General features: G+C 40.8%; 2 protein-coding genes across 3 annotated transcripts in view; both read left to right on the top strand.

The window, feature by feature from the left end:
• frya (furry homolog a (Drosophila)) overlaps window positions 1-9,057 on the top strand; it is a 41,255-nt gene extending 32,198 nt beyond the window's left edge. The window contains exons 49-63 of the mRNA XM_030744566.1: window positions 222-386; window positions 685-759; window positions 868-1,038; window positions 1,222-1,230; window positions 3,286-3,486; window positions 3,937-4,080; window positions 4,873-5,021; window positions 5,104-5,311; window positions 5,649-5,798; window positions 5,893-5,991; window positions 6,080-6,163; window positions 6,941-6,958; window positions 7,165-7,275; window positions 7,361-7,566; window positions 7,662-9,057. Coding sequence (XP_030600426.1) covers window positions 222-386; window positions 685-759; window positions 868-1,038; window positions 1,222-1,230; window positions 3,286-3,486; window positions 3,937-4,080; window positions 4,873-5,021; window positions 5,104-5,311; window positions 5,649-5,798; window positions 5,893-5,991; window positions 6,080-6,163; window positions 6,941-6,958; window positions 7,165-7,275; window positions 7,361-7,566; window positions 7,662-7,920 — 2,049 coding nt within the window. The 3' untranslated portion in view covers window positions 7,921-9,057. The remainder of the gene's footprint in view (window positions 1-221; window positions 387-684; window positions 760-867; window positions 1,039-1,221; window positions 1,231-3,285; window positions 3,487-3,936; window positions 4,081-4,872; window positions 5,022-5,103; window positions 5,312-5,648; window positions 5,799-5,892; window positions 5,992-6,079; window positions 6,164-6,940; window positions 6,959-7,164; window positions 7,276-7,360; window positions 7,567-7,661) is intronic.
• Window positions 9,058-9,340: 283 nt separating this feature from the next.
• brca2 (BRCA2 DNA repair associated) lies at window positions 9,341-22,779 on the top strand. 2 transcript variants are annotated; one of them, XM_030744563.1, is made up of 27 exons: window positions 9,341-9,474; window positions 9,762-9,850; window positions 10,071-10,304; window positions 10,489-10,552; window positions 10,815-10,867; window positions 10,969-10,997; window positions 11,106-11,208; window positions 11,291-11,346; window positions 11,557-11,647; window positions 11,755-12,348; window positions 12,454-17,412; window positions 17,578-17,676; window positions 17,763-17,832; window positions 17,912-18,372; window positions 18,457-18,647; window positions 18,763-18,950; window positions 19,056-19,226; window positions 19,568-19,940; window positions 20,027-20,182; window positions 20,269-20,416; window positions 20,492-20,604; window positions 20,688-20,883; window positions 20,971-21,137; window positions 21,254-21,392; window positions 21,473-21,729; window positions 21,981-22,124; window positions 22,223-22,779. In XM_030744563.1, exons 2-27 carry the CDS (start codon window positions 9,796-9,798, stop codon window positions 22,574-22,576), a joined length of 9,465 nt encoding a protein of 3,154 aa, XP_030600423.1. In that variant the 5' UTR covers window positions 9,341-9,474; window positions 9,762-9,795; the 3' UTR covers window positions 22,577-22,779. The 2 variants fall into 2 exon arrangements, 1 of the variants encoding a protein (XP_030600423.1); XR_004020800.1 differs by lacking the exons at window positions 20,492-20,604; window positions 20,688-20,883; window positions 20,971-21,137; ... (2 more) ...; window positions 21,981-22,124; window positions 22,223-22,779 and having other exon boundaries at window positions 20,041-20,182; window positions 20,269-20,409.
• Window positions 22,780-23,610: the final 831 nt, after the last annotated feature.

Genomic DNA, 23,610 nt, shown 5'->3' with positions numbered 1-23,610 from the left:
AATGCTCCATGCATTCGGAATGTCAAATGGAATAAAAACTGCTGCCACTTGTAATAATAATCAACCTATCTTGAAGTATTGATTGCTTTACAGTCGTCTTGGACTGAAGCAGGAGCCACAGAGGAGCCTGAGTAATGGATTGACTAAGCAGAGAAAGACTTTCTCTTCTTCCTCATTTTGTTTTTGTCTGCACGTTTCTTTCTTTGTGTCCATGCTTTTAGACGCCAGTGATTGGTCGTCGTTTCGATGATCTGCGGCGCGCTCCGGGCCAGGATGTGAAGAGCATGACGACAGCAGTGACCCACAGCACCTCCTCCACCTCCTCTGGATCCACTTCAAACAACGTCCTGGTGCCCATCAGCTGGAAAAGGCCTCAGTCTTCTCAGGTGAAAACATATTCCCGTTCCTTCAGAGAAGTACATTCATAATTTGAAGGATCAGGGGTCAACGTGTGAAACTCTTATGACACCATCACTGGCTGTATTTGATACACAGGCTGTGTTTGATATGCTATCACCCTGTTTATACCGGGCATGTAAAATGCATGTTGATGGTGGGTAAATGCTTGAAAATGTGATCATTCAGACTAAATTTGAAGGTGGCGAGGTACTCAGATCAGATGTACAGGTCACATGTTGATCAAATTAAATTAAATTTGTGCATTTGTTCTCTTTCGCTCTGCAGAAAAGAACACGGGAAAAACTGGTGAACGTGTTGTCTCTGCTTGGACAAGAAGTGGGGCTCACAAAAAATCCTTCAGTAAGAAACACTTTATGTTGGCAGAGCCGTGAATTTCAACACTCTGAACTTAACCTAAAGATCGTTTTTTTAATCATGGGTTTAAAAAATGAAATTTTCTCTGTATAGGTGATCTTCTCAAGCTGCGGGGAGCTGGATCTTATGGAGCACCAGCCCAGCCAGGTATCCTCTGATGACGGGACTCGGGAACCAGATAACACGGACGACACCACCTCAGAGCAGCAGTTCAGAGTCTTTAGAGACTTTGACTTCCTGGATGTTGAGCTTGAGGATGGAGAGGTGAGGTTCAGGATATTGGTGAGGAAAATTGTTTATACTTTTCCTGTTGGATTAGCTGTATAACAACATGGTAAGCTTGAGTAATTTCCTGTGAGAAGCAGCACTGTGTTGGGTCAGGTCTGCCTGCTCTGTGTAACGAGGGTTTCTTTCTCTGCTTTTTTTTTTTCCATCTGTGCTATCTAGGAGCTACAGGTAAGTTTGGTCGTGTTACATTTTTACTTGCTGTGTTCTCTAAATAAGAGTTTGCTTGTGCAGATAATTTAGTCAACTCAAAGAGTAGAAGGCGTGCGTGCATGTTGTTTCATTTACAAAACTGATTCTCCAATGATCCTGTAGCAGAGAGAAGTCAAAGTCCTGGAAGCACAGCATGTTTAGCTTACTTCACCCTTACATCATAGAGGACCAGGCTCATAATCATGGTCTAGTAGTTATTAGTAAAATACAGCACATCTTAAAGCATATTTTAGCAGGGCTGTGTACCACAAAGCAAGTTCAGCAGACCCTGGATATGTTTCTGTTATCTGGATTTATATGACCCTCCATTGGCAATCAGACTAAGGTGGTTCACCTGCTTCAACTCGATGAGTCAAACCAGGGTTTTCCAGTCTAATTATGAGTGTGTTCACATGAAAGCAGTGGTGTTGGCAGCATCTGACCAATCACAACCATGGGCAGGTCTACTGGCAGATAAGCAACTGATCTTACAAAGACTGATATTAGAAAACTATGGAGAAGTTAAACACATGATACAGGCTGAAACAACACAGCTGCTGCAGACAAATTGGTGATGTGAGTGTGAAAGGAAAAGCGCAGTGCAGTAGTTTAGTATTAAAAGCACTGTATGAATGTGTTTTAAGTGTGCTTTAAGTGCTTTGGTCAGTAAGGCTGGGAAAGATTGAATAAAGTCTTACCTATGTGAAGGCAGGAAGGAAAGCTGTCAAAAACGCTGACTGTGTTAGTTAACAGACTTATCAATATTACAGCTCCACCATTAAGAGGCAGGACAGTCTGATGGGTTTTATTTATTATTCCATTAAATTAATGTTTTAGTTTTTATTCTTTCAGCTGCAGCCTCAGTGGTGTTCAGCAGTCTGAGAGGAAGTTAAGAATAAATACAAGAACTGTAAAATTTAAAAAGTGTGGGAATAAAGTTGCATCAATGAATCTGTACTTGTTCCTGATGCTCATCGGGAAAAGACAAAGATTTTAGATACTGTTTAAAAAAAAGACCCTCCTACTATCCGTACACAGAGGTCCGAGTGAGGTCCGAGCTCAGAGTTAACCCTGAAGTCACCTGGACAAAACCAGACCTGTTTTGTAGTACAGTGTAAGCACATACTGTTTGATTATTTTTAATTATGAGCTAGGATGTGTTTGGCATATAATTAATGCATATAATTATAATTTATATACCTGTGTAAATGGTTGTAATACAATTATGATACAAATCTGATCAACATGATGGGATTTTTCTAAAGCAAGCTACAGTTGTTCACATGGAGCGTTAGCCCCATCTAGAGACTCAGTAGAAGAAACTGTGCTCACGCTGAAATCCTGAAATCCTTACCCTTTATTATTTAGTAAGTGGAAGTAACAAAAAGTCCTATTCTTATATAATATAGAACTTGTATTTCTTTTGATTTAGCCTCATTAAAACAACATGAAACTCTATAATGACTAATATGACCAAGAAAAGTGCAGCATAGTCAATTTCAATGAAACTATAACAAGTTAAATGTCTGAGGAATGAGGAAAGAGTCCCAACAACTTTGTAATTGGTGTTTAATATAGTATGATAACCTTTTAATAGAATCTAAAGGCCAAAGTTAAACCATTTGTTTTCCATCAGTAATAGGTTTTAAACTAATCACAACTGGATATCTCTGTTGTTTGGCCTGTTGATGTGGAGCTTTGTTGGAATGCGAGAGTTGGCCAGCATCTCCGGAGTTGTGCCAGCTTGAAAAGGCACTCTGTATTTTTTAAAAAGACCAAAGCAATTAAAGCCTTTTAATATTTGAAGTGTAACCATGTCAAGGAGATCTGAATGGTGTGAAGGGCTCATTGCACTGAGCACCAGTGCTCCTTCCCTTTTTAGCTTTGAAGGGAGGAAAAAGCAAACTGCCCCCTCCCTGAACCTGCACTGCATGGTTGTGTAAATATCGGTGTGAAGTATGCGTGTTTGTGCTGAAGAAAAGATCGTGCTGTACTGCTTGGTACTTGGTATTTCAAAGCTGTTTACTGTTGCAGGGAGAGACTATGGACAACTTCAACTGGGGTGTGCGTAGACGCTCCATAGACAGTCTGGACCGAAATGACCTGCAGCCTCTGGAGGAGAGTCACATGTCCAGCAGCATGCCCAGCCTCACCAAGATCTCTCGAGAAGATTCGGACGAGTCGTCTGAGGAGGATTCCCTCGCCACCAGCCAGACGCTCTCCCACTCACAGCTTGTGAGTTTATTCATTTGTATGGCAATAATTCAAAGTCATAATGAAGGTAAAACCTTAAATATCACTTTCGACCAGTTGTAACAAGCAAAAGGTGCCAAGTTAGTCACCTTTCAATAATAACAATGTTATTATATTATATTACTAGGCTTGAAAACTTGCCATTCTCTCTGGGATTAAGGCTTGGAGCCACATAGTTAAGTCTTCTGTTACATCATTGCTCCATTACCTTTCTGTTATTCCATGGCAGAAAGTGGTCTTCAGCATCAGTGAAAGGTTGCCAAAGTTCTGGTGGGAGTTTGAGACCCATGCATCAACACATCCCCACCTCTTTCTTGTTTCTTACAGGAGCATTGAGGAGCATTTTGCTGTTTTAGTTCAGTTCTCACTGTTGTTTTTTTTTTTTGTTTGTTTTTAAAGATTCTGTTAAATTTGTCTGTGTCTCTTTTCCAGACCGTCAGCCTGTCTCCAACTGCAGAGATCAGTCGCATCGACTCTCCCTCTGCCTTCTGTGATACAGCTTCAGCAGATTCAACTCCTCTGAGCACCAAAAATCCGAGTTTCGAGGTCCAACTGCCCGAGGACTCGAAGCAGCGGGTGAATAAGGGCTTCAGAGTGTCTGAGATTCTGGGAACTACTCATTCCTATCGCAGTTCAATACTGGAGTTCTTTACTAATTTTGCTAAATAGGGGCTATTCTTTTACCTTGTGTCTTGAATTTTAAATGTGCTTTGGATTAAGGCTCTCATAAGTGTTATTTTGTTGCGCTGTGACTTTTCTACATTTCTTTTCTTTAGAGTAGAGCATGAGTGACCTTTTCTTGATATTTCAGTAGTTGCATGCAAAAGGGGAAAATACTAAAATCGGCAAGCAGGCGATCTGTAACGCTTTGGGCTCTGAGCTAGTTTGTGTCTGACTTTAATTGTGGCAGTTTGTCTGGGGATGTGAGGGGTTGTAGCCAGCAGTAGAAACAAACAAAAAAAAAATTCTCTCTTTCTGTATCTGTCTATTTAAGGCAATGTGTATACCTATTGCTTGTGTGTGGGTGGCTCTAAGCAAAACTAAAATCTCTTGGCATGTGGGAGGTCAGGAAAGGTTTACACATTGCCTGTTCCAAACCATGAGTGTGCAGGGCCACAATGCTGGCCAAGTTAAATGATTTTATCCATTTAATTGGCATAATTTTTGCACACTAAATTCACCAAATAAAAGAAAACACCACAAGGAGTGTCCATAGGTCCCATGGCAAGGTTAGTGTTACTGTTTATTAATTAAAAATAACAGAGGGAATACATTTCATGCATGCTGCCTCAGTATTTGGTTAGTAATTTAATACATTTGTGTTACCAGTTGATGAGATCCGTCCTTTTTGCTTTCTTTCAAAATGAGGTGTCACAAGAAGATGATAACACTGATGTCCATGAGGATGACATTTCCCTCTCCATCACTGAACTGCCCCCTGAATATCACAGTTTGACAATGGATATAATTAACAGTGATCACAAAGGAGAATTGGACCTTGCAGGCTGCTTACCAAGGTGCCTATTGTAAAAGTGAACTATAATAGATACAGTGCCATGAAAAATGCATTTCTCCTAAGATGTGGTTATATCCATTCAGTCTTGCTGAGCACGAGCCAGATGACACGCTGGAGTCACGGTCTTCACCTCCACCGTCACCTTTCTTCTCTGCCATCCTTGCGGCTTTCCAGCCAACTGTGTGCGATGATGCAGAAGAGGCTTGGCGAAGCCACATCAACCAGCTTGTGTCCGACTCCGATGGGTCCTGTGCCGTCTACACTTTTCATGTGTTTTCTTCACTTTTTCAGGTATTATAGATTGACCCTGTAGCCAGCTTACTCGTGAAGGACATTAGTGCTACTTGTAGTGTGCAGTGTCAAATTGCATAATAAAGGTTAACAGGATTAGCTATAAGGCTGATTGACCTTTGCTTAATTGCAAATAGAGGTCCCTCTGTAGATGCTTTCAGCTTGAATCTCCTGAGATTCATTAACCGGATGTTGTTCACTTCACTGATCAAAGCTGACAGGGCAACATTTCAGAAAAATTGAAATAATGAAGAATGTACTGTTAGTGCCTTAAATGATGCTGGATGGATTCTGGTGGTTTTACAGACAGCTTGTTTTTTTTGGTTTGGTTTTGCAGAACATCCAGACCAAATTTTGTTCTTTGACCTGTGATGCCGTGAGTTACCTTGGTGATGGCTTGAGAGGACTAGGATCAAAGTTTTTGAGGTCTTCTCAGATGCTGACATCATGCTCAGAGTGCCCAACGCTGTTTATTGATGCAGACACAGTAAGATACCTGACAGTTAGCTTTCCTAACAGTAGCTTTTTATCATATCAGTGATATTTGAACAAATTCAATGACGCAATTTGTATTTTTCCAGATCATGTCTTATGGACTCCTTGAAAAGATGAAATTCAGCGTGCTGGAACTTCAGGAATACCTCGATACTTACAACAACAGAAGGGAGGCAGTTCTCACTGTAGGTGGTTCAAATGTTGTGCTTGTCAGTCTAGATGTCACCTGTATATTGTTGCAGAGTTATTTACGTTGCCCTATGTTACACACAGTGGTTGAGCAACTGTAAAGCCACATTTCCCAAGAGTTCTGGAGGCTCTGTGATAACATGTCAACCACTGGAGCATGAGGAAAAGGTAAAACATTATTATTATTAATATATTTATTTAATTTGAGCATCTCATGTTATCATATCAACAGTGGGATAAAGTTAAACAGGGGTCAGTGTTTACATTTAGCCAGCGTTCAACCAAAATAGCTGTTGATTGTGTACATTTGACTAAATGACTGAACATATTAAGGATTCCATTTCATCTGATCTTTCATACTGTACTTTCTGCATTGCGATTACTGTGTGACACTGTAGCTCTGTGAGTGTTACCTCTAATTCTCTTACACTGTATAAACGTCAAGTTTCTGACAAACTTAAGTTGCTGCACGTCGTATCCAGTGTGCATTGTGATCATTTTCAGTTCTCCTGGGCATGGGAGCAAGCTCTCTTATGTTGCTCTTTAATCAGGCTGTTACGCTGACTTCATGACTGAAGAAGCTCAACAGCAAAATAGAAAGTTTTGCTGTTAAAAGTTATGAGTTTCTCACTTAAGTGAGTGCTGATTAACAGGCAGAATTTGCTTGGCTTTTTTTAAAAACTTTTTTTTAAATAATTCTTGGCAACTATAAACCCCCCACCCCCCCCCCCCCCACCCCACTCCTTTTATTCCTAATTTTCACATACATCTACCCTCATGTTCTTCTTCTGTGCATGTCATTAAAATGACACCAGTTAGATTTGTTCTGTTACTTCTCACCCACTGTATGTTGTAAATAATGAGCATTTGCATGAACGTCCTTCTTTCTCTGTGTTTTCCTTACTACTTACTTCTTTTCTACCCTGTAACATGCCTGCTTGATAGCAAATGGAATTTCTGGCTGTAAGTTGGATAAGGCTTGTGTCTACTTTCCTTTTTTTTAAAAAAAAAAAAAACAGCATTGTATTTGTTGTATTGTCATTTTCGGCAAAAAAAAAAGACTTTAAGTCTTTAATTGTGGCTGTGAAAACATGTATATTCGTATAATTAAAGAGGAGGAAAGAGGAAGTTGAAACATTTTTCTGATAAGTATTTTCTCTTACTTTCAGCAACTGGAGCTCTGTCAAAGACTCTACAAACTCCACTTTCAGTTATTGCTGCTCTTTCAGTCCTACTGCAAGCTGATTGAACAGATCCATGCAATCAGCTCTGTTCCAGAGGTAGGTGTATCCACATTTTCTTCTCTTTTGTTTTTGAAGGCATAACATAAACTTTTTAATCTGTGTCCCTGTTCTCAACTTCTAGCTCACGAGTATGTCCAAAGAGCTTAATGAGTTGAAGAGCAACCTGAGGGTAGCAGCAGCCTCAGTGGCAAATGATGAGATTGCTGTCTGTGAGAGTTCCTGCCCTGAGCATGTTTTTAGCTCCTCCGAGGCTGCAGTGCAGGCCATCCTAGAAGCTCTGAAGAACAATGAGTTTCTAACTGCTGTTCGCTACATTTGCGTGTGCAGGTTAGAAAAGTAAAATGCATATTTTCCTGTTAATTAGAAGTGTATTCCGATAAACATGGAAATTAACAAAACAATTACTTATGGTTTCTTTCCAGAACAACTTGGCCTAATGACATTTTTGGCAGCCACTCTGAAGATGAGGTCCAAACATTGCTGAACATCTACTTCAGACATCAAACTCTGGGTCAGACAGGAACTTTTGCTCTCGTGGGCTCAAAGCAGGACTTGACAGAAATTTCTGTCAAGTTAATGGAACTGAATGGAGAAACTCGGGACATGATCCGAAGAGCCCAGGGCTACCGCGCCATCACAGCTTTTCTCCCAGACTCCAGGGTTTCAGGCTCAACTCTCTGATGGCTTTCTGACACCCAGAACTGCAACACACCCCGCGTCATGCCTAATGTCATCTCTTGTCTGGGGTAGCTGCTATCATCTCAAGGGTTAACTCTCTCCTGGGAATAAACAAAGCCCCATTTCCTCTTCCTGCTTAAAATACATCAGAATGTCATGAAATCAGATCTTCAGACATGCAGCAATACTGTTGTATTTAGACAGATGAGTGACTTTGCTGCTGCAAACACAGTACAGCTTTTATTGCACAAATAATAGAAGTGTCACAAAGCTGCCTCTTTGTACTGAGGCAAATAACTTTCACATTTAAAAAAAGAAAACGAAATTAAATACCAAAGCTGAGTGATTCTCTTTCAGTTATGTTGTTTTAATTGTCAAGGGAAAATGTGCAATTCTTCACTGAAGTGGAAGACATTTACTGTCTCCTGAAAGAATGTATTTGAATATCATAGCATTGGAAAATATGAACACTGTTAGCACAGAAAAAGGGAGGCTTCATTACTTGTTTAAAATAGTGAGTCTTTTGTTGGTGTGTGTTTGTGTGAGGGTGCAGGTGTGTTACGAGTGCGCTTGCGTGTGTGAAGTCAAATCTACCATCATAGATGGAATTATGACAGATTTGTATACTGTAAGTGATTTGTGTTAAAATATTCTGACATGCTGCAGATCTACTGTAATGTTTCCCAAACCTACAAACATCTTACTGTACCTTTTAACTGTGCAGCTTTTAGCAAATAGGTAAATTATTTATATTGTTAACAAGAGAAAAACATGCTTTTATCAGAGTAGATTTATAGAAAAAATATTTTGTTTTATCTGTTGAACCTGCCAAGCGTGCATATTTTATGTAAAATAAAATGTAATAGTGAAGTTAATGAACAAATAGATAAACTATTTTAAATGGAAAAAAATGTACATAGTGAAATGGGGGCGGGCTTTACTGAGACTCATAAGATTGTATTTTTATGAAGTTACAGTTGAGGTGCATGCAGAGTGAGTAGCTACATATACATATTTAAATAAATCTTCCACAAAAGTGGTGTAGCCTCTGGCCTTGTAAATACAACTGCCTTTGCAATGTACTGTACTTTGGTGTTCTGTACACTAATACAACAATAAAATGAAACGTATATTTCTTAACTGTGGTTATAATTTGTTATTGGATTAATTTATTTCTTTTAAATAATCACATAATCCGCGTCCCCCCCGGAAGTGAGCCTTTCGCCGTGGTATCATATAAAGTCAAAAGCTTACTGAATGTTCCTAAATGTTTCAAATATATTAATATTATTATTATTAGTAGTAGTAGTAGTAGTAGTAGAAGTAACATTAGTATTAAGCTTATCCGCAGTTAAAATTCACATGGGCTCTTATTCTGAAGTCGCTTTGGGTTCCGGTGCTCGGCGCGCGAGGTTTGTTTTTGTCGCGTGAACAAACTGGCTAGCAGGCTGATTATTTATCTCACTTTGCGTCGCATTTCGTAGTTTTCTGGTTTACTGACATTATATTAAGAGATTTATCGCGACATGACAGTCCACACTCTTGAACTTCGTCATGGTAAGTGTGAGTGACTGCTCCTGGGTTTTAATATTAGCTTCTCAGTAGAAGTTAGCGGTGTTTTCTTAAAGGTTTTCTACGTTTTTAAAACCAACGTAAGCTAAAGTTACCCACTGTCACATAAATATTTGACGCTGTCATGTTAGCTGTTAGGTAACGTAGTTGATTAGCAGCTACTTTGACTGTAGTGCCTACCTTCATGAAGGGATGCCATCATTTTGCTCTGAAACTAAGACGAACTTAGCGACCTTTCTACTTTTTCATTCAAGTTATTTTAACATTGTCAGGTAAGAAGCTGTAGGCCGCACGCAAGTCCCTGGAATGGCTTTACCCTCACAAAACATGTACGACACATTCAAAGATAAAATCTGGAAAGGTAAGAAACCCTTTGCAACATTAAACAGCTGTGATTTTGGTTATCGGTACTTTTGAATTAGGTGCCTACAAAAAACAGGTCTCTTCTAAACATTATTAGCAGCAGTACGTTCAACAGACTTACCTTCACCTCTATATTCGTTTGCATAACGCAAGGCAATACAAGATCTGTGGCTTGTGGGCTTAATGAGCTATTACCAATTTATAATTTAACATTTTAGCGCTGGGACCACTGGACCCAGACTGGTTTGAAGTACTGACTGCTCAAACGTCAGCAAATGAGGCCAGTGGGTCTGATCAAGATGAGCTATGTGCCAACCAGGAGGGACTTTTTAAAACCCCTTTGTACAAAACTGCAGTGGGCAGTCAGCCGTTTTCTACTCCCAAAGATTTCAGACACAGTCGAATTGTGTCGCCTGAAACTGAGGATGAGCAATCGTTCTCTGCTGCACAAGGTAATATTTCATTCAGATTTGACTATTTGTTAATTTATATTATAATTCTTAAACGCTTTAACTAAACACATGCTTAATAAGAATATGGGTTTCTCTGTTCACTACATTGTTATAAACCAGCTGTTGTGACCTACTTGTGATTAGATTAAACCTAAAAGTGTTGTTTCTCTGTGATGCGTCTTAGAAAAAGATGCATTGCCATGGATGGAAACACAAAGTCCATACTTGTTTCGCATGTCAAAACAGGGGTGAGTACAACAAACAATGAATTATCAGTGTTTAAATTCATAGTTCCTATATAATCACTATGCCATCACTATGAGTGGTGTTTATTTTAATTGATTAAATACAAAGAACACCAATTACTGATTTTAATGACATACAATGAAGAATTGCTTTATAGTGTGGATTTTGTGGTGCTTTTTTTATAATAATTTTGCAAAAACACCTTTGTGTTTTTATGTTTTTCCAGCTGTTGGCTGTTTTGATGTGTCTTTTGATCTTTTTTAGTGCTCCTGGTACAAAATGTGGGGGAATCCAACCTCAGAATCAGCACAGTTTCGGTGAGGAGAAAACTAATCTCAGTCTCATTTACGTGAATTGCATACAAAAGTCAAGACTTAATCATCACTGCTTAATTTGTTTACTTCTGCCATATGTACAGATCTGCTTCATACCCCACATAAATCTCCGGTAAGTACAGCAAATCTAATGGTGATAATATTTTTCTGACAGTATATGAACGTGAAAGCGTGAATAACATTAAATGTACCCGTCTTTATGTTTTTTTTTATGATACAGATCAGCTATGCCTATGAAAGTCTTGGTGTACAGATGAATCCTGATATTTCATGGACCAGTTCTTTGAACACACCACCCGCTGTTCCATCGACACTGATTTTATGTAAGTCAGTAGCAAATTTGGTAATTTTAAAAGGTCAAAAAAGGGGATGTGTTCGATAATTTGTCTCCTTTCGATCTTGCAGCTAAAACTGATGAGAGCCCCTGTCCAGCGAGTGTTCCTGCAGACAAAAATATTGTTGTAAGTACTCAGTCTGGCACAAACACTTAATGTTGACTCTCTGGTCCTGTGAGATGTGCATCCCCTAAGTTAATATTCTGAAAATTGAGCAGTTGTAGCATGATGAAATTGATAACTTGACGTGTTACTAAAAAAAACAATCAGAAGTTGGTGTTATTGCATTATTCTTTTTTGGACACATTTGAGATTTTTTTTTTTCCTCTTTTCTAGTTTGTACGGAAGCTTTTCCCTTCTCTTTCAAATGCTTCCAGAGTTGGGGTAACACCACCCATAAACGATGATATACCTACTGATAACTATGGTACTGATGTTTTCTTTTACAATATTTGCAATATCAAATATTTGTGACATAACTATGCATTCCAACACTTTAGTCTGAAATGCTGATTGCTGCTCTGTCATCAACAGGTTCTGTTTTGGCAGAGCCTGTTTCCCCCCAGACTTCTTTAACCCAGAATGGTGTTCAGCAAAAGATGCTGTTAGATGCTCGTGCAGATGGAGAAGCTTGCAACACTGTAGCTGGTGTTGCTGATGGACCTGGAAATGTTTCATCCACTTTCCTCGCCAACAGCAGTTCATCACTGCGAAAAGTGAAACCTGACAGAGTCAGGCAGAAGCGAATCAAATCAAACGAACATGACTGCAGTGCTACAGATATCAGAACAACAAACAGCTCTAATGAAGAGGGGAAAGCTGATGAAGAACTAGGCACTGTTCCCCCATCTCCACCTGTAAAAACTGGAAGTACTGGAATCAGCCAGTGGTCTCCATTGAGTTTATCTGAAATTCCACCTTATACTGCAGACAGCAGTATTTTAACAGAACTGCAGACCAGTTCTGATTCTAGACAGCTCATCAGGTCACCTCTAAAAATCGCAGACTCTGGATTTATCAGGAAAAAAAGAAAATTTATTTACACTGTTGAGACTTTGAAACCACAAGTTCAAGAAAATGAAACAGACTTTCAGAAGATGGACACATCACCGGGAATTCCAGATTCCGGTAAGACATTTACACATTAAACGTTACATATTTTCTTTTAAAATTAAGTTGTTGTTTTTTTTTTAATACAATGACTGAATTTAATTATTTTAATTGTTCATTTAGGGCCAGAATCGAGTAGTAAGCAATCAGCAGACACCACAGATGAAGCAGACTGCTGTGGTCCTGTAAAGAATGGAAAAGAAAAACAAGAAAATCTTGCTTTGGAAAATCTGTCGCCCTCTGTGCAAGAAAAAGTCCAGGACCTCGATATGTCACAGCTTCACAGAGATTTTGCCCAAGACTTCACTGAAATTTCAGACTCTGGTAAACTGAGTAAAGTAGTAGAAGAAGATCAAAATTACTTCTCACCTTCAGCCTGTCTGTTGGCCATGAAACAAGTTAAGCAAAAAAGACAACAGGCAAACCTTCACCGTGACTGTAACAGCATCAGTAACACAGGACATATGTCTACCACAAGTCAAAATTATTCCATCAGTGAAGGCACCATAAGTGACAGTGGATTCCAGTCCGCTGTTGCAGATAGCACTCACACTGCTTCTTCGTTTATTGTTCCCTGCTTAGAGAACACCGGCTCTAAAACTGATACTCACAGGACTACTCCTTTTCCATCTACACATAAAGGAAATGGAAAATCCCAACTCAAGGAAAGACAGACTCTAAACAGTGAAAGAGAAAGTCAGTTGGACGTGGAGAGCACATTAACACAACTGCCAAGAAGTCCAACAGGAACTGTTGACGGCCTTAACTGTATTCCACTAAATGGTGAGGTTCATGGCAGTCTGCCAGAGAAGCCATCAGTTCCTGTTCCATCCGTCCATGCATCAGGATTCAGAACCGCTTCAAATAAGGGGATACAGATTTCCCTGGCCAACCTGGAGAAGGCCAGGCATCTGCTTGAAGAAAGTGAAAGTGAAAGGACTCTTCGTGATCAGCCCAACAAATGTAACCGTGCTGCTGAACAAAAAAATACCCCGAATAATGGATCCATGAAAAGTACAGTTTCTGTATCAAATCAGCTACCTTCTGTAAGTGAAAGATTTGAGGGCGTCAGCTGCCACTTAACGGCTTCACAAAAAGCTGATGTGAAAGAACTGTGCATTCTACTGGAAGAAGCAGATAGCCAGTTTGAATTTACGCAGTTCAAAACTGCAGAAGTAAAACAGCCTTGCCAAGAAAATGCGTGCACTGTGGAGGGTGCTGACAAAGACCTTGATCCTGATTTTCTTGCAGGCATAGATTTTGATGACAGCTTTAGTTCAGATGCTGAAAAGCAGCTCGCAGTAACTGCAAAGCCTGACAAAATGACCTGTGTGTTAGATGAAAAATCAAAAGGTGGGACATCAGACATCACAAGTAAATCTACTGATGTTTTAATGTCAGGTACAGTTAAACAGGAAAATATCTCTGTCCGGGATGTACTTCCCTCTTCAGAAAACATTCCTGAAAGAAGTACGTGTGTCATGTCAACTAGCAAGATGGAGAAACAAAATCCTTTAATGCTTGATGTGGCCTTTAAGACTGCAGGAGGGAATGCTTTAAGAGTTTCAAAGACATGTCTGAGCAAAGCTAGAGCTTTGTTTGCTGATTTAGAGATTAATGTGTCAGATCTGAGTTCATCAGACAAACAGGGTGCTGAAACTGATGCAAAAGGTGAAAAGATGTGCGGTGAGCAGTCTAAAAGTGCCACGGATGACTTGAAGTTCACCCTCAAAGACGACTGCCGTGTTGAAGAGAAAATTCCAAGTTGTTTTTCCAACACCAAGCAGACCGTCTCTGCATTCAAACAGGTCACAAGCGTGCAAGACAGATACGCTACCGAAGGTTTTGAAAATGGCAAAATGAATGTGATTAACATCTCTGAGGAATGTGCCATTTTACACACGGAGTTTGAAAGTGTAAATACTGCATTAGGTGGGCCTCATCCTGATGCTGTAGAAATGAACAGTTCTGGTGTGCTGGATTTTAAAAATCCAGCTTCTTTTATTGAAACCCCAGTTTCCACTTCAAAGCTATTGCCATGCTCAGCATCAAAGATTATTGATTCCGTTACCATCAATGAATTGAGTAGTGGTGTTGGATTCTGTACAGCCAGTGGGAAGAAAGTATCTGTGTCGGCTGATGCAATGAAAAAAGCTAAACATCTTTTGTGTGACACTTACACACTTGAGGACACGGGCACAAAACCAAATGCTTTAAGAACAGAACAGCTCACTGCTCAAAATAAAGAATCACCACCTAAAACGAGTGGATTACAGAGAGCCATGGGGAAAGGAGTTTCAATTTCATCCACCGCTCACAAGAAAGAATACCTGTTGAGTGAAAGTGATAAAGTAGATGATAAAATCGATGTAAAACCACCACGTTACAAGATTCCAGTTAATGCCCCAGTACCCAGCAACGGGGGATTTCTTTCAGCTAGTGGAAAGAAAATTATGCTTTCCTCCGATGCCCTACAGAAGGCCAAAGCTCGCTTCAGTGACATCAGTTTCAGTGCAGAGATCCCAGTTATTCCACACACAAGGAACAGTGACAATTGTGAAAATGCAGACCAAATGCAGAATGGTTTCACTGCAGAGGGAGGAAAAGTCCACATCTTAGAGAAAAGCATTTTGAAGGGCTTTGAAGATTCTGTTTTATCAAAAGCAATGCAAGAGACAGAAGATTGTGATATGAATGTTAACAATGGCATGTCAGTAAAACTTGAAAGTCTTGAGCCTGTGAGAGGAAGTGGCAGCGAGTTGGAGATTAGACCAGATCGAAGGGCGACTTTAAACATTTCTGTAGCGTCTGCAAACAAACAAGTGAAGCAAAAAGACACTTTGCCGCTACAACGTGGTGGATTTAGCACAGCAAGTGGAAAGAGAGTTTCCATTTCATCTGATGCCCTTAAGAGAGCAAAATCCCTGTTGGGTGAATGTGACAAAGTAGACGATAAAATCAATGTGAATATGTCACATTTGAAGACTCCGGTTTGTGGCCCACTCTCCAAAAGTGGTGGATTTCATGCAGCCAGCGGAAAGCCTGTGGCACTTTCACATGTGTCGCTTCAGAAGGGAAAAGCTTTGTTCAGTGATATCATTCCAGATGCAGAGAGCCCAGATGTTCCATACACAAAGAACAGTGACAAAAACCATGAGAGTGGGGAAAATACAGGGAAAATGCAGTGTGGTTTCAAAACTGCAGGAGGAAAGAAGGTCCATGTGTCACAGAAAAATCTTCTGAAAGCAAAACATTTTTTGAAGGACTGTGATGATTCCACTTTAACAAAAGCAGTGCAAGAGGCAGAGGACTGTGATATGGATGTTAATGGGATGTCAGTAAAAAACAAAAGTGTAGCACCAATGAGTAGAAGATGCAGTGACAGGAAAAACCTCCCAGAAACTAGACCAGAGCAAAAGGCGACTTTAAGCATTTCTGTAGAGAAATGCTTAAAGGGCACAGACAAACAAGTGGAACATAAACAAGATCATTTTCCACCACAAAGTGGTAAATTTCAGACAGCAAGTGGAAAAGGAGTTGCCATTTCATCTGAAGCTCTCAGGAAAGCAAAGTCTCTGTTCGCTGAATGTGATGAAGTGGATGATAAAATTGGTGTAAAGCCATCGTGTTTGAAAATTCCAGTTCATGGCTCACTTCCCAAAAACGGTGGATTTCGTGCAGCCAGTGGGAAGCCTGTGGCGCTTTCATCTGAGGCCCTTCAGAGAGGAAAGGCTCTATTCAGTGATATCACTTTCAGTGCAGACATCCCACACCGAAAGAACAGTGATAAGAAATATGACAGTGGTGAAAATACAAGGAAAATGCAGAGTGGTTTCAAAACTGCAGTGGGAGAACAAGTCCAGGTGCCACAGAAAAATTCTGTGAAGGCAAAACATCTTTTGAAGGAATTTGATGATTTGGTGTCAACAAAAGCAATTCAAGAAGCAGATTGTTTTACCAAAGACTGTGATATGGATGTTAACTGTGGAATTTCTAAAGACTCCAGAAATGAATGCACTGAAGTCACAAATGAACACGGGAGACAAAAAAACACTTTGCCGCAACAAAGAGGTGGATTTCAGACAGCGAGTGGGAAAGAAGTCATTGTTTCATCTGAAGCTCTGAAGAGTGCAAAAACTCTTTTAAGTGAATGTGAAGGAGTTGATAAAGCCAGTTTAATGCCAGCAGCCAGTCGTAAACCTGTTGCACTTTCATCTGCAGCCATGCCGAAGGCTGAAGATCTCCTCAGTGATAGTCTGAGTACATACACCCCAGCTGCTGTGCACACAAGGAAGAATGATAAGAATATTGATGCTCACAATAAAGAGAAAATACATTATGGTTTCACAACTGCAGGGGGAGTTAAAGTCCACGTGTCAGAAAACAGTCTGTTGAAAGCAACCAGTCTTTTCAAAGAATTCGGTGATGCCGAGTGTCATGATTCACTCTTATTTTCAACAAGCCCACAAGACAACCATACGTTAAATCAGTCAAAAGTAAAAGATGTGGAAGGAACTTCAGGTTGTAATTTGGCCGGAGTCTGTGACAAGGACATCCCAGCAAAGGGAAGTGCCTCTCTTGCAGTTAAATCTGTCCCTCCCTTGCGTCTGTCGTCTCCTGACCACGAAAGTGAAACTTTTGAAAACTCAAGTGGACATAGTTGTAGTTCCGTCAATAACAAGGCGCCTAAGGATGCATTCAAGTTTCAGGAAGACACAGTTACTCCATCTGGGGCTGGCACTTTGCATGACTGCCCTGAAGAGGAAATGCCATGCATGTTGGACTATGAAATGAATAAGGTGAGCAGCACCAAAGAATCTAAAGTTTTAAAAGCAGATGAGTGTTCAGTTCTAAACTTTCAGTCCCTTGACCTCACTGGGTGCTCAGAGACCCAGCAGAAGTTTCTTGCACAGGAAGCTCTGGACTGCACTAAAGCTTTGTTAGAAGATGAAGGTCTAGCTGGCCAAAGTCTCTTGATGATTTTAGAAGATGTGCCACTACAACATTACACAAACAGCAACATATCTGAAGGAGGAGAAAAGAGAAGAGGGAAAAGATCACCCGAAGACCCAGAAATGACTGGTAGGTTTCTGCATTGCTACTCAATTTTTTCTAGATTTATTAGAGAAGTTAAATGTTACTTTATGACTCATGGATCATTGTTTTCACATGAATAAACATGCCTGATTATAATTAACTTTAAACCACGGCTCTGTTCTGAGAATTAATACCCTTCTAACTATCTAGGTCAGCCTCCCCTGAAAAGACGGTTACTGGAAGAGTTCGACAGGACCCTTGTTGATCCAAAAGCTCCAGCTCTCCACCCAGTAAAAAGTTGTCCGAATGGTAAATTATTAGCGCTATGGCAAGTTTTCTGAGAACTGTTTATTTTGTGTTATGCCTTAAATAAACATTTCATATTCCCAATTAAGGTTTAATGAAGGACAGGGGAGTTTTTCAATACAGCACTTCTCTTTATCCAAACATCACTTGGCCACATGGGTAAGTTCCTGGTGAAGCATCATGTTGTCACCAGCATTATCAGCTGTTTGTGATTAAATATAGTTTTTATTTTCTGCAGCAATGGAAAAAACTTTGTGGAAACTAGATTCCAAAAGACGCCACAAACGAAGAACTCAAACCCAGGAGACGGCAGATCAGAACGCCGCACGACGTCAGCTTTTGTTCCTCCATTTGTCAGAAATGCAAAGGCAGAAACTCATAAGAATGCAGTGCTCAGGGATAACATGAGAACACCTTCGGCCTTTGTTCCTCCATTCAAAAAACAAAGAACTACTGTTCACGAGAGTTCCTCTAAGCCACAGGAGGGGGAGGACAAACACCAAAGACCATTTGTAATGCTGTGTAACAGCAGCACTTTCGTACCACCCACTAAAAAAACACAAGGCCCTGCAGATGTAACTGACTTGGCTGCAACTCCAACTGACGATATGAATAATCAGAGCTTACCTGCTGAGTGCGGGTCTGTTGGTGCTGTTGAAGAGACATCAGGTGTGGCTGGCATGTGTTCAAGAAACCAAGGTGGAGTAAGCACTTTGAGTTGCATCAGTTTAAAACATTCTTTATGACATTATTAAAAAATAATAATGTGTTGTCTGTTTGCAGACGTATATCAGAATCCTGAGAACATTGAGCTGGCACGGGACATGCAAGACATGAGGATCAGGAAGAAGAAGCGCCAGAACATTCGACCTCTCCCAGGCAGTTTGTTTCTTACAAAAACTTCAGGAGTAACAAGGATCCCACTGAAAGCTGCTGCGAATGGAAAGACCCCAGGAAGATACACCCCCAAACAGGCAAGGCTATAACTGTCACTGCTTTTAAGCATTTCTCATCATATTCAGATTTCTTCGTTTTGGTTATAAATGCAGCCTGTGTTACACAAACATGTTTTTGTTGTTTTGTTTCCAGCTCTATGCCTGTGGAGTCCAGAAACACGTTTCTGATATCACCAGTGACAATGCAGAATCTTTCCGCTTCAATCTGCTGCAGTTCATGAGACGGGAAGCATTTACAGATGGAGGTGGAGTTCAGCTTGCAGACGGAGGATGGCTGGTCCCCAGCAATGATGGGACTGCAGGGAAAGAAGAGTTCTATAGGTATCATTGAATCACACTTTGTGATGAACTGTATTGGAGTAATCAGGTTAAACAACATGCTGCACTTCTAATGGTAAATGTCATCTCGTTCTACAATGCCCACAGAGCATTATGTGACACCCCAGGTGTGGATCCTAAACTGATCAGCGACGCGTGGGTGTACAATCACTACAGATGGATTGTGTGGAAGCAGGCCTCCATGGAAAAATCATTTCCGGAAATAGTGAGCAGCCGGTGTCTCACCCCAGAGCAGGTTCTCCTCCAACTTAAGTACAGGTACATCCAAGTAAAGCTTACAGTACTTCATTATATTTATGTAGTTGTACCTCACGAAATATGTGTTGTTATGCATTTCCAACTTCTTTTTTGTGTAAATTAAAGGTTTAAGCTTTAAAAAAAGGGTGGGACGCCCACTACATTTTCCAGTCTTCTTGTAGCTAACCAACTGTACAAACTCCACAGATATTTCATCTTTAATTATATGAAACAGTTGGGAAAACCAGCAAAGCCTCATGTTAGAGACACTGCAGAGTTGCAATGTAGAAAAAAATTATTGTTAGTTAATCATTGAGTCAGTTAATGTATTCATTGCTTTTCTCTACAACATATTTTGTTAGATATGACGTAGAGGTGGACCACAGCCGCAGGCCAGCTCTGAGAAAGATCATGGAAAAGGATGACACAGCAGTCAAAACCCTGGTGCTCTGTGTTTGCGGGATCATCTCCAGGGGTCAGTCCCCGAAAAGACAGAGTCACGGTGACACCAAAACTCCTCGCAGTGCAGATGTGAAGGTTGAAACTCCAGCTGCACTCATCTGGCTGACAGATGGTTGGTATGCCATTAAAGCCCAGCTGGACGAACCTTTGACTGCCATGGTTCACAAAGGTCGACTGGCAGTCGGGGGCAAGTTGATCATTAACGGGGCTCAGCTGGTGGGATCACAAGATGCTTGCTCCCCTCTGGAGGCACCTGAATCTCTAATGTTAAAGGTATTCTAAAACGAAGGCCACAAGTTCTTCTGTCTCTGCAACACAACCAAATAAGAAGGTGGCTTATTTCTCCTTCATGTGTTTAGATCTGTGCCAACAGCTGCAGACCCGCACGATGGGATGCTAAGCTGGGATTTCACAAGGATCCTCGGCCATTCCTGCTCCCAGTCTCCTGTTTGTATAGCACTGGAGGACCAGTAGGATGTGTTGACATTGTTGTGCTGAGGAGCTACCCCATACAGGTGTGCATTGATATATATAATTATTGTTAGGCACTGAAGTTTGTGTTGTCATCCTTTTTCACGGTATTTGTAATACAATTTTCCAGTGGATGGAGAGGAAGCCAGATGGAGGTGTTGTGTTCCGTTCCTCACGTGCGGAAGAGAAGGAGGCGAGACGATACAGCAGCCAGAAACAAAAAGCAATGGAAATCTTATTTGCTAAGATTCAAGCTGAATTTGAAAATGAGGAAAGGGGTAAGAATCAGGATTTCAACAAGTTAACTACTGCAACCTGAAACTGGACAAGTTTTTACAAGCTGTTATCTTTAGGGGATATCAAACCGCAACGACGAAGAAAAACGATTAGTCATCAAGAAATGGCACGTCTGCAGGATGGAGAAGAGCTGCATGAAGCAGTCGGAGATGACCCAGCTTACCTTGAGGTAGTAAGACATTTGCTTTACAGATTGTTGGCCTAATTTCACCTGTGAAGAGTTTTAGTATATATGTATTTTTCCCCTCCTAGGCTCATTTGAGTGCTCAACAGTTGGAGGCCCTTCACACCTACAGGCGTTCTGTGATGGAGAAGAAGCAGGCTGAACTGCAGGATCGGTATCGCCGCGCTCTAGAAGCAGAGGACAGCGAAATGAGCTGCCCCAAACGAGAGGTTACCCCTGTGTGGAGACTCTGCATTGCTGACTCCACAGAGCAGCCCGGCAGGGGTGTGTCTTCGTTCTTCTTCACATTTGATCTTTTTATAATCACTTTAACTTGCAAATGACTGTTAATTTTTCCTTTCTTGGTTTTAGTTTACCAGCTGAATCTTTGGCGGCCTTCCTCAGATCTGCAGTCTTTATTAAAGGAAGGCTGTCGATACAAAGTGTATAACCTCACAGCTTCAGATGGAAAGAAACACAGCTGTATTGAAGCTGTTCAGCTCACTGGGACAAAGAAAACACAGTTTCAGGAGCTCCAGGTACTGTAGGAAACAAATGCTTTTAGCACACATGGTACACCTGTGGAATTTTGTGTACCTATTATAAATTAGGCGTATGTTGAAAACTTTTTGTAATATGTGATATTATCATTCAGGCATCACAGGAATGGTTGTCGTCATATTTCCATCCAAGAGTCTCTACAGATTTTGTGAGTCTTCAAAACCCAGATTTTCAGTCTCTGTGTGGAGAGGTTGATCTAACAGGATATGTCATCAGTGTTATAGATGGACAGGGTGAGTGTGGTATTTTATTTTCTGGTTTTTCTCACAACTACCTGCATAACGTTTGCTGAAACGTCTTCTTTTGAACACAGGTTCATCTCCTGCGTTTTATTTGGCCGATGAGAAACTGAACTTTGTCAAAGTTCGTTGTTTCAGCAGCTTGTCTCAGTCTGGTCTGGAAAACACGGTAAAACCACACGTCATATTGGCTCTGAGCAACCTGCAGCTGAGAGGTCAGTCATTGCAGCCCACTCCTGTTGTTTTTGCCGGAGATCTGACAAGTTTCTCTACAAATCCCAAAGAGGGTCATCTACAGGAATCCCTCAGCCGGCTTAAAACCCTGGTCCAGGTACAGTGCTAAAATCAAAACCTTCAGAGCAGCTGATATGCTTCAAAAGCTGCTCTCTCAGAGCATTAATCATAATTTAATCAAAGTGCAGGTGTAATTGGAAATGCTAGACAGGAACACTTCTTTTGTTATGCTCACTGAGTTCAGTTTAGTTTCCCTTTTTTTAGCTTCATTTCCAACTTGTTTGAATGCAACAAAATATTAAAATTTATATCACAATCCCCCCCACCCCACCCTCAATGTCTTTTCAGTGTCAGAAGGACTTATTTGTAACTGCTGAGGAGAAGCTTTCACATTTAGTTAAATCAAATGGCCTGAGCTACAGCTCCTCTCCCGCTCTGCAAAGGGAAACACCAGCTTCTACGACAGGCAGAAGACCAGACACGAAGACAATCGTGAGCTTAACTTCATGTTGTGGTATCCTGGACTTTTCAATATGTCTGTTTACAGATCTGTTTTAAACCCATCAACTTGATTATGTCATTTTATGTAGGCGATTTCTCAAAAGCCAGCCAGAAGCCTTGGATCCTTCACGCCTGTCAGCAGAAACCCTCCTGCACCAACATCCTCAGCGGAAAAAGATCCCAAAAGCCTAAAAAGGAGGCGAGCACTGGACTATCTGTCTCGTATCCCGTCTCCGCCGGTTCTTTCCCATCTGGGCTCAGTATCTTCTCCTTCTGTTAACAAGACATTCAATCCGCCTCGGAGGTCCACAACACCAAGCACTTTAAAAGCTGTACAGACGCCATCCCACAAACCCACTGACTCACTGAGAGAGGATGAGTGGGTGAATGATGAGGAGCTGGCTATGATTGATACTCAAGCATTGCGTGTTAATTTAATGTAGATATGTGCCACAGTGTGATGACGAGCACACTACAGTTTTATAAAATGTCCACATGACTGAATGTAAATGTTAATGGCTGTTATAGCACACGTTGTGGTTGTTTTAGTACACTCACTGGCCTCATAAAATGGGGAAAGTACTTGAATACTGAAATCATGTCATTTCATAGTGTTTTATAATCTTCTGCTTGTTTCCTGTAAAGTTCTGTACATTCATTGTTAAATAAATTCAAAATTACAGTTTAACAGTTTTGGTCTTTGGGGCTTTGTTTTTGCTGGTGGCTTCTTGTGAAGATGCAGTCGTGTTTTAAAAAAAAAAAAAAAAGTATCTGCAGGACTGCAGCCCTGTGAAAAACTAAGTGCATCCTTACTGCTTCAGTAGGGAATGAGAAGGTAACTAAGCCAGATGTTGCTAATCAAATACACTTGATTAATTGATAAGCAGCAAGCGTGAGCATCTCTATAAAAGCAGAAAATCGGGCAGTTTTGGAGCCTTCAGGTGTGTGTTCACACAATATCACAGTCTTCCCATCCTGACTGCAATGCTCAGAGAAAATCCCAAGAGCTCCATCTCAGACTCTATGAACCTCAGTTGGGATGTTAAATGTTAAAGTTCATCACAGTATAATTAAAGACTGAACAAGTATGTCCTGTTTGGAATGGTTTCCAGGAGAAAGTCTCTAAAAAAAAACCAAAAACATGGCAGCGCAGTTTAAGTTTGCAAAGTTGCATCTGAACAAACCACAAGATTTCTGGAACAATGTTCTTTGGACAGATCCCATAAAAGTGGAGATGCTTGGGCTTAATGCACAGAGCCACAGCTGGCAAAAGCCAAATGCAGCATGGTGGTGCAAGCGCCTCATACTAACTGCACAGTAGTGGAGAGGTGATGATTTGTGCTTGTTTTGCAGACACAGGACCTGAGTACCTTGCAGTCACTGACTTGACCTTGAACTGCTCTGTACACCAAAGTATTCTAAAGTCAAATCTGAGGCCATCTGTTAGCTAAAGCTTGGCTGAAATTGGTTCAGGACA

Source organism: Archocentrus centrarchus, chromosome 13 (genome assembly GCF_007364275.1).
Source record: "Archocentrus centrarchus isolate MPI-CPG fArcCen1 chromosome 13, fArcCen1, whole genome shotgun sequence".
NCBI classification, from domain to species: Eukaryota; Metazoa; Chordata; class Actinopteri; order Cichliformes; family Cichlidae; genus Archocentrus; species Archocentrus centrarchus.
This window is presented reverse-complemented; position numbering and strand designations above follow the sequence as displayed.

Coding starts and splice junctions, on each gene's coding strand:
- brca2 (XM_030744563.1), top strand. CDS start 9,796: ATGGCTTTACCCTCACAAAACATGTACGACACATTCAAAGATAAAATC. Junction 11,648..11,754: donor TATACCTACTGATAACTATG/GTACTGATGTTT, acceptor TGTCATCAACAG/GTTCTGTTTTGGCAGAGCCT. Junction 17,677..17,762: donor AGTAAAAAGTTGTCCGAATG/GTAAATTATTAG, acceptor TTCCCAATTAAG/GTTTAATGAAGGACAGGGGA.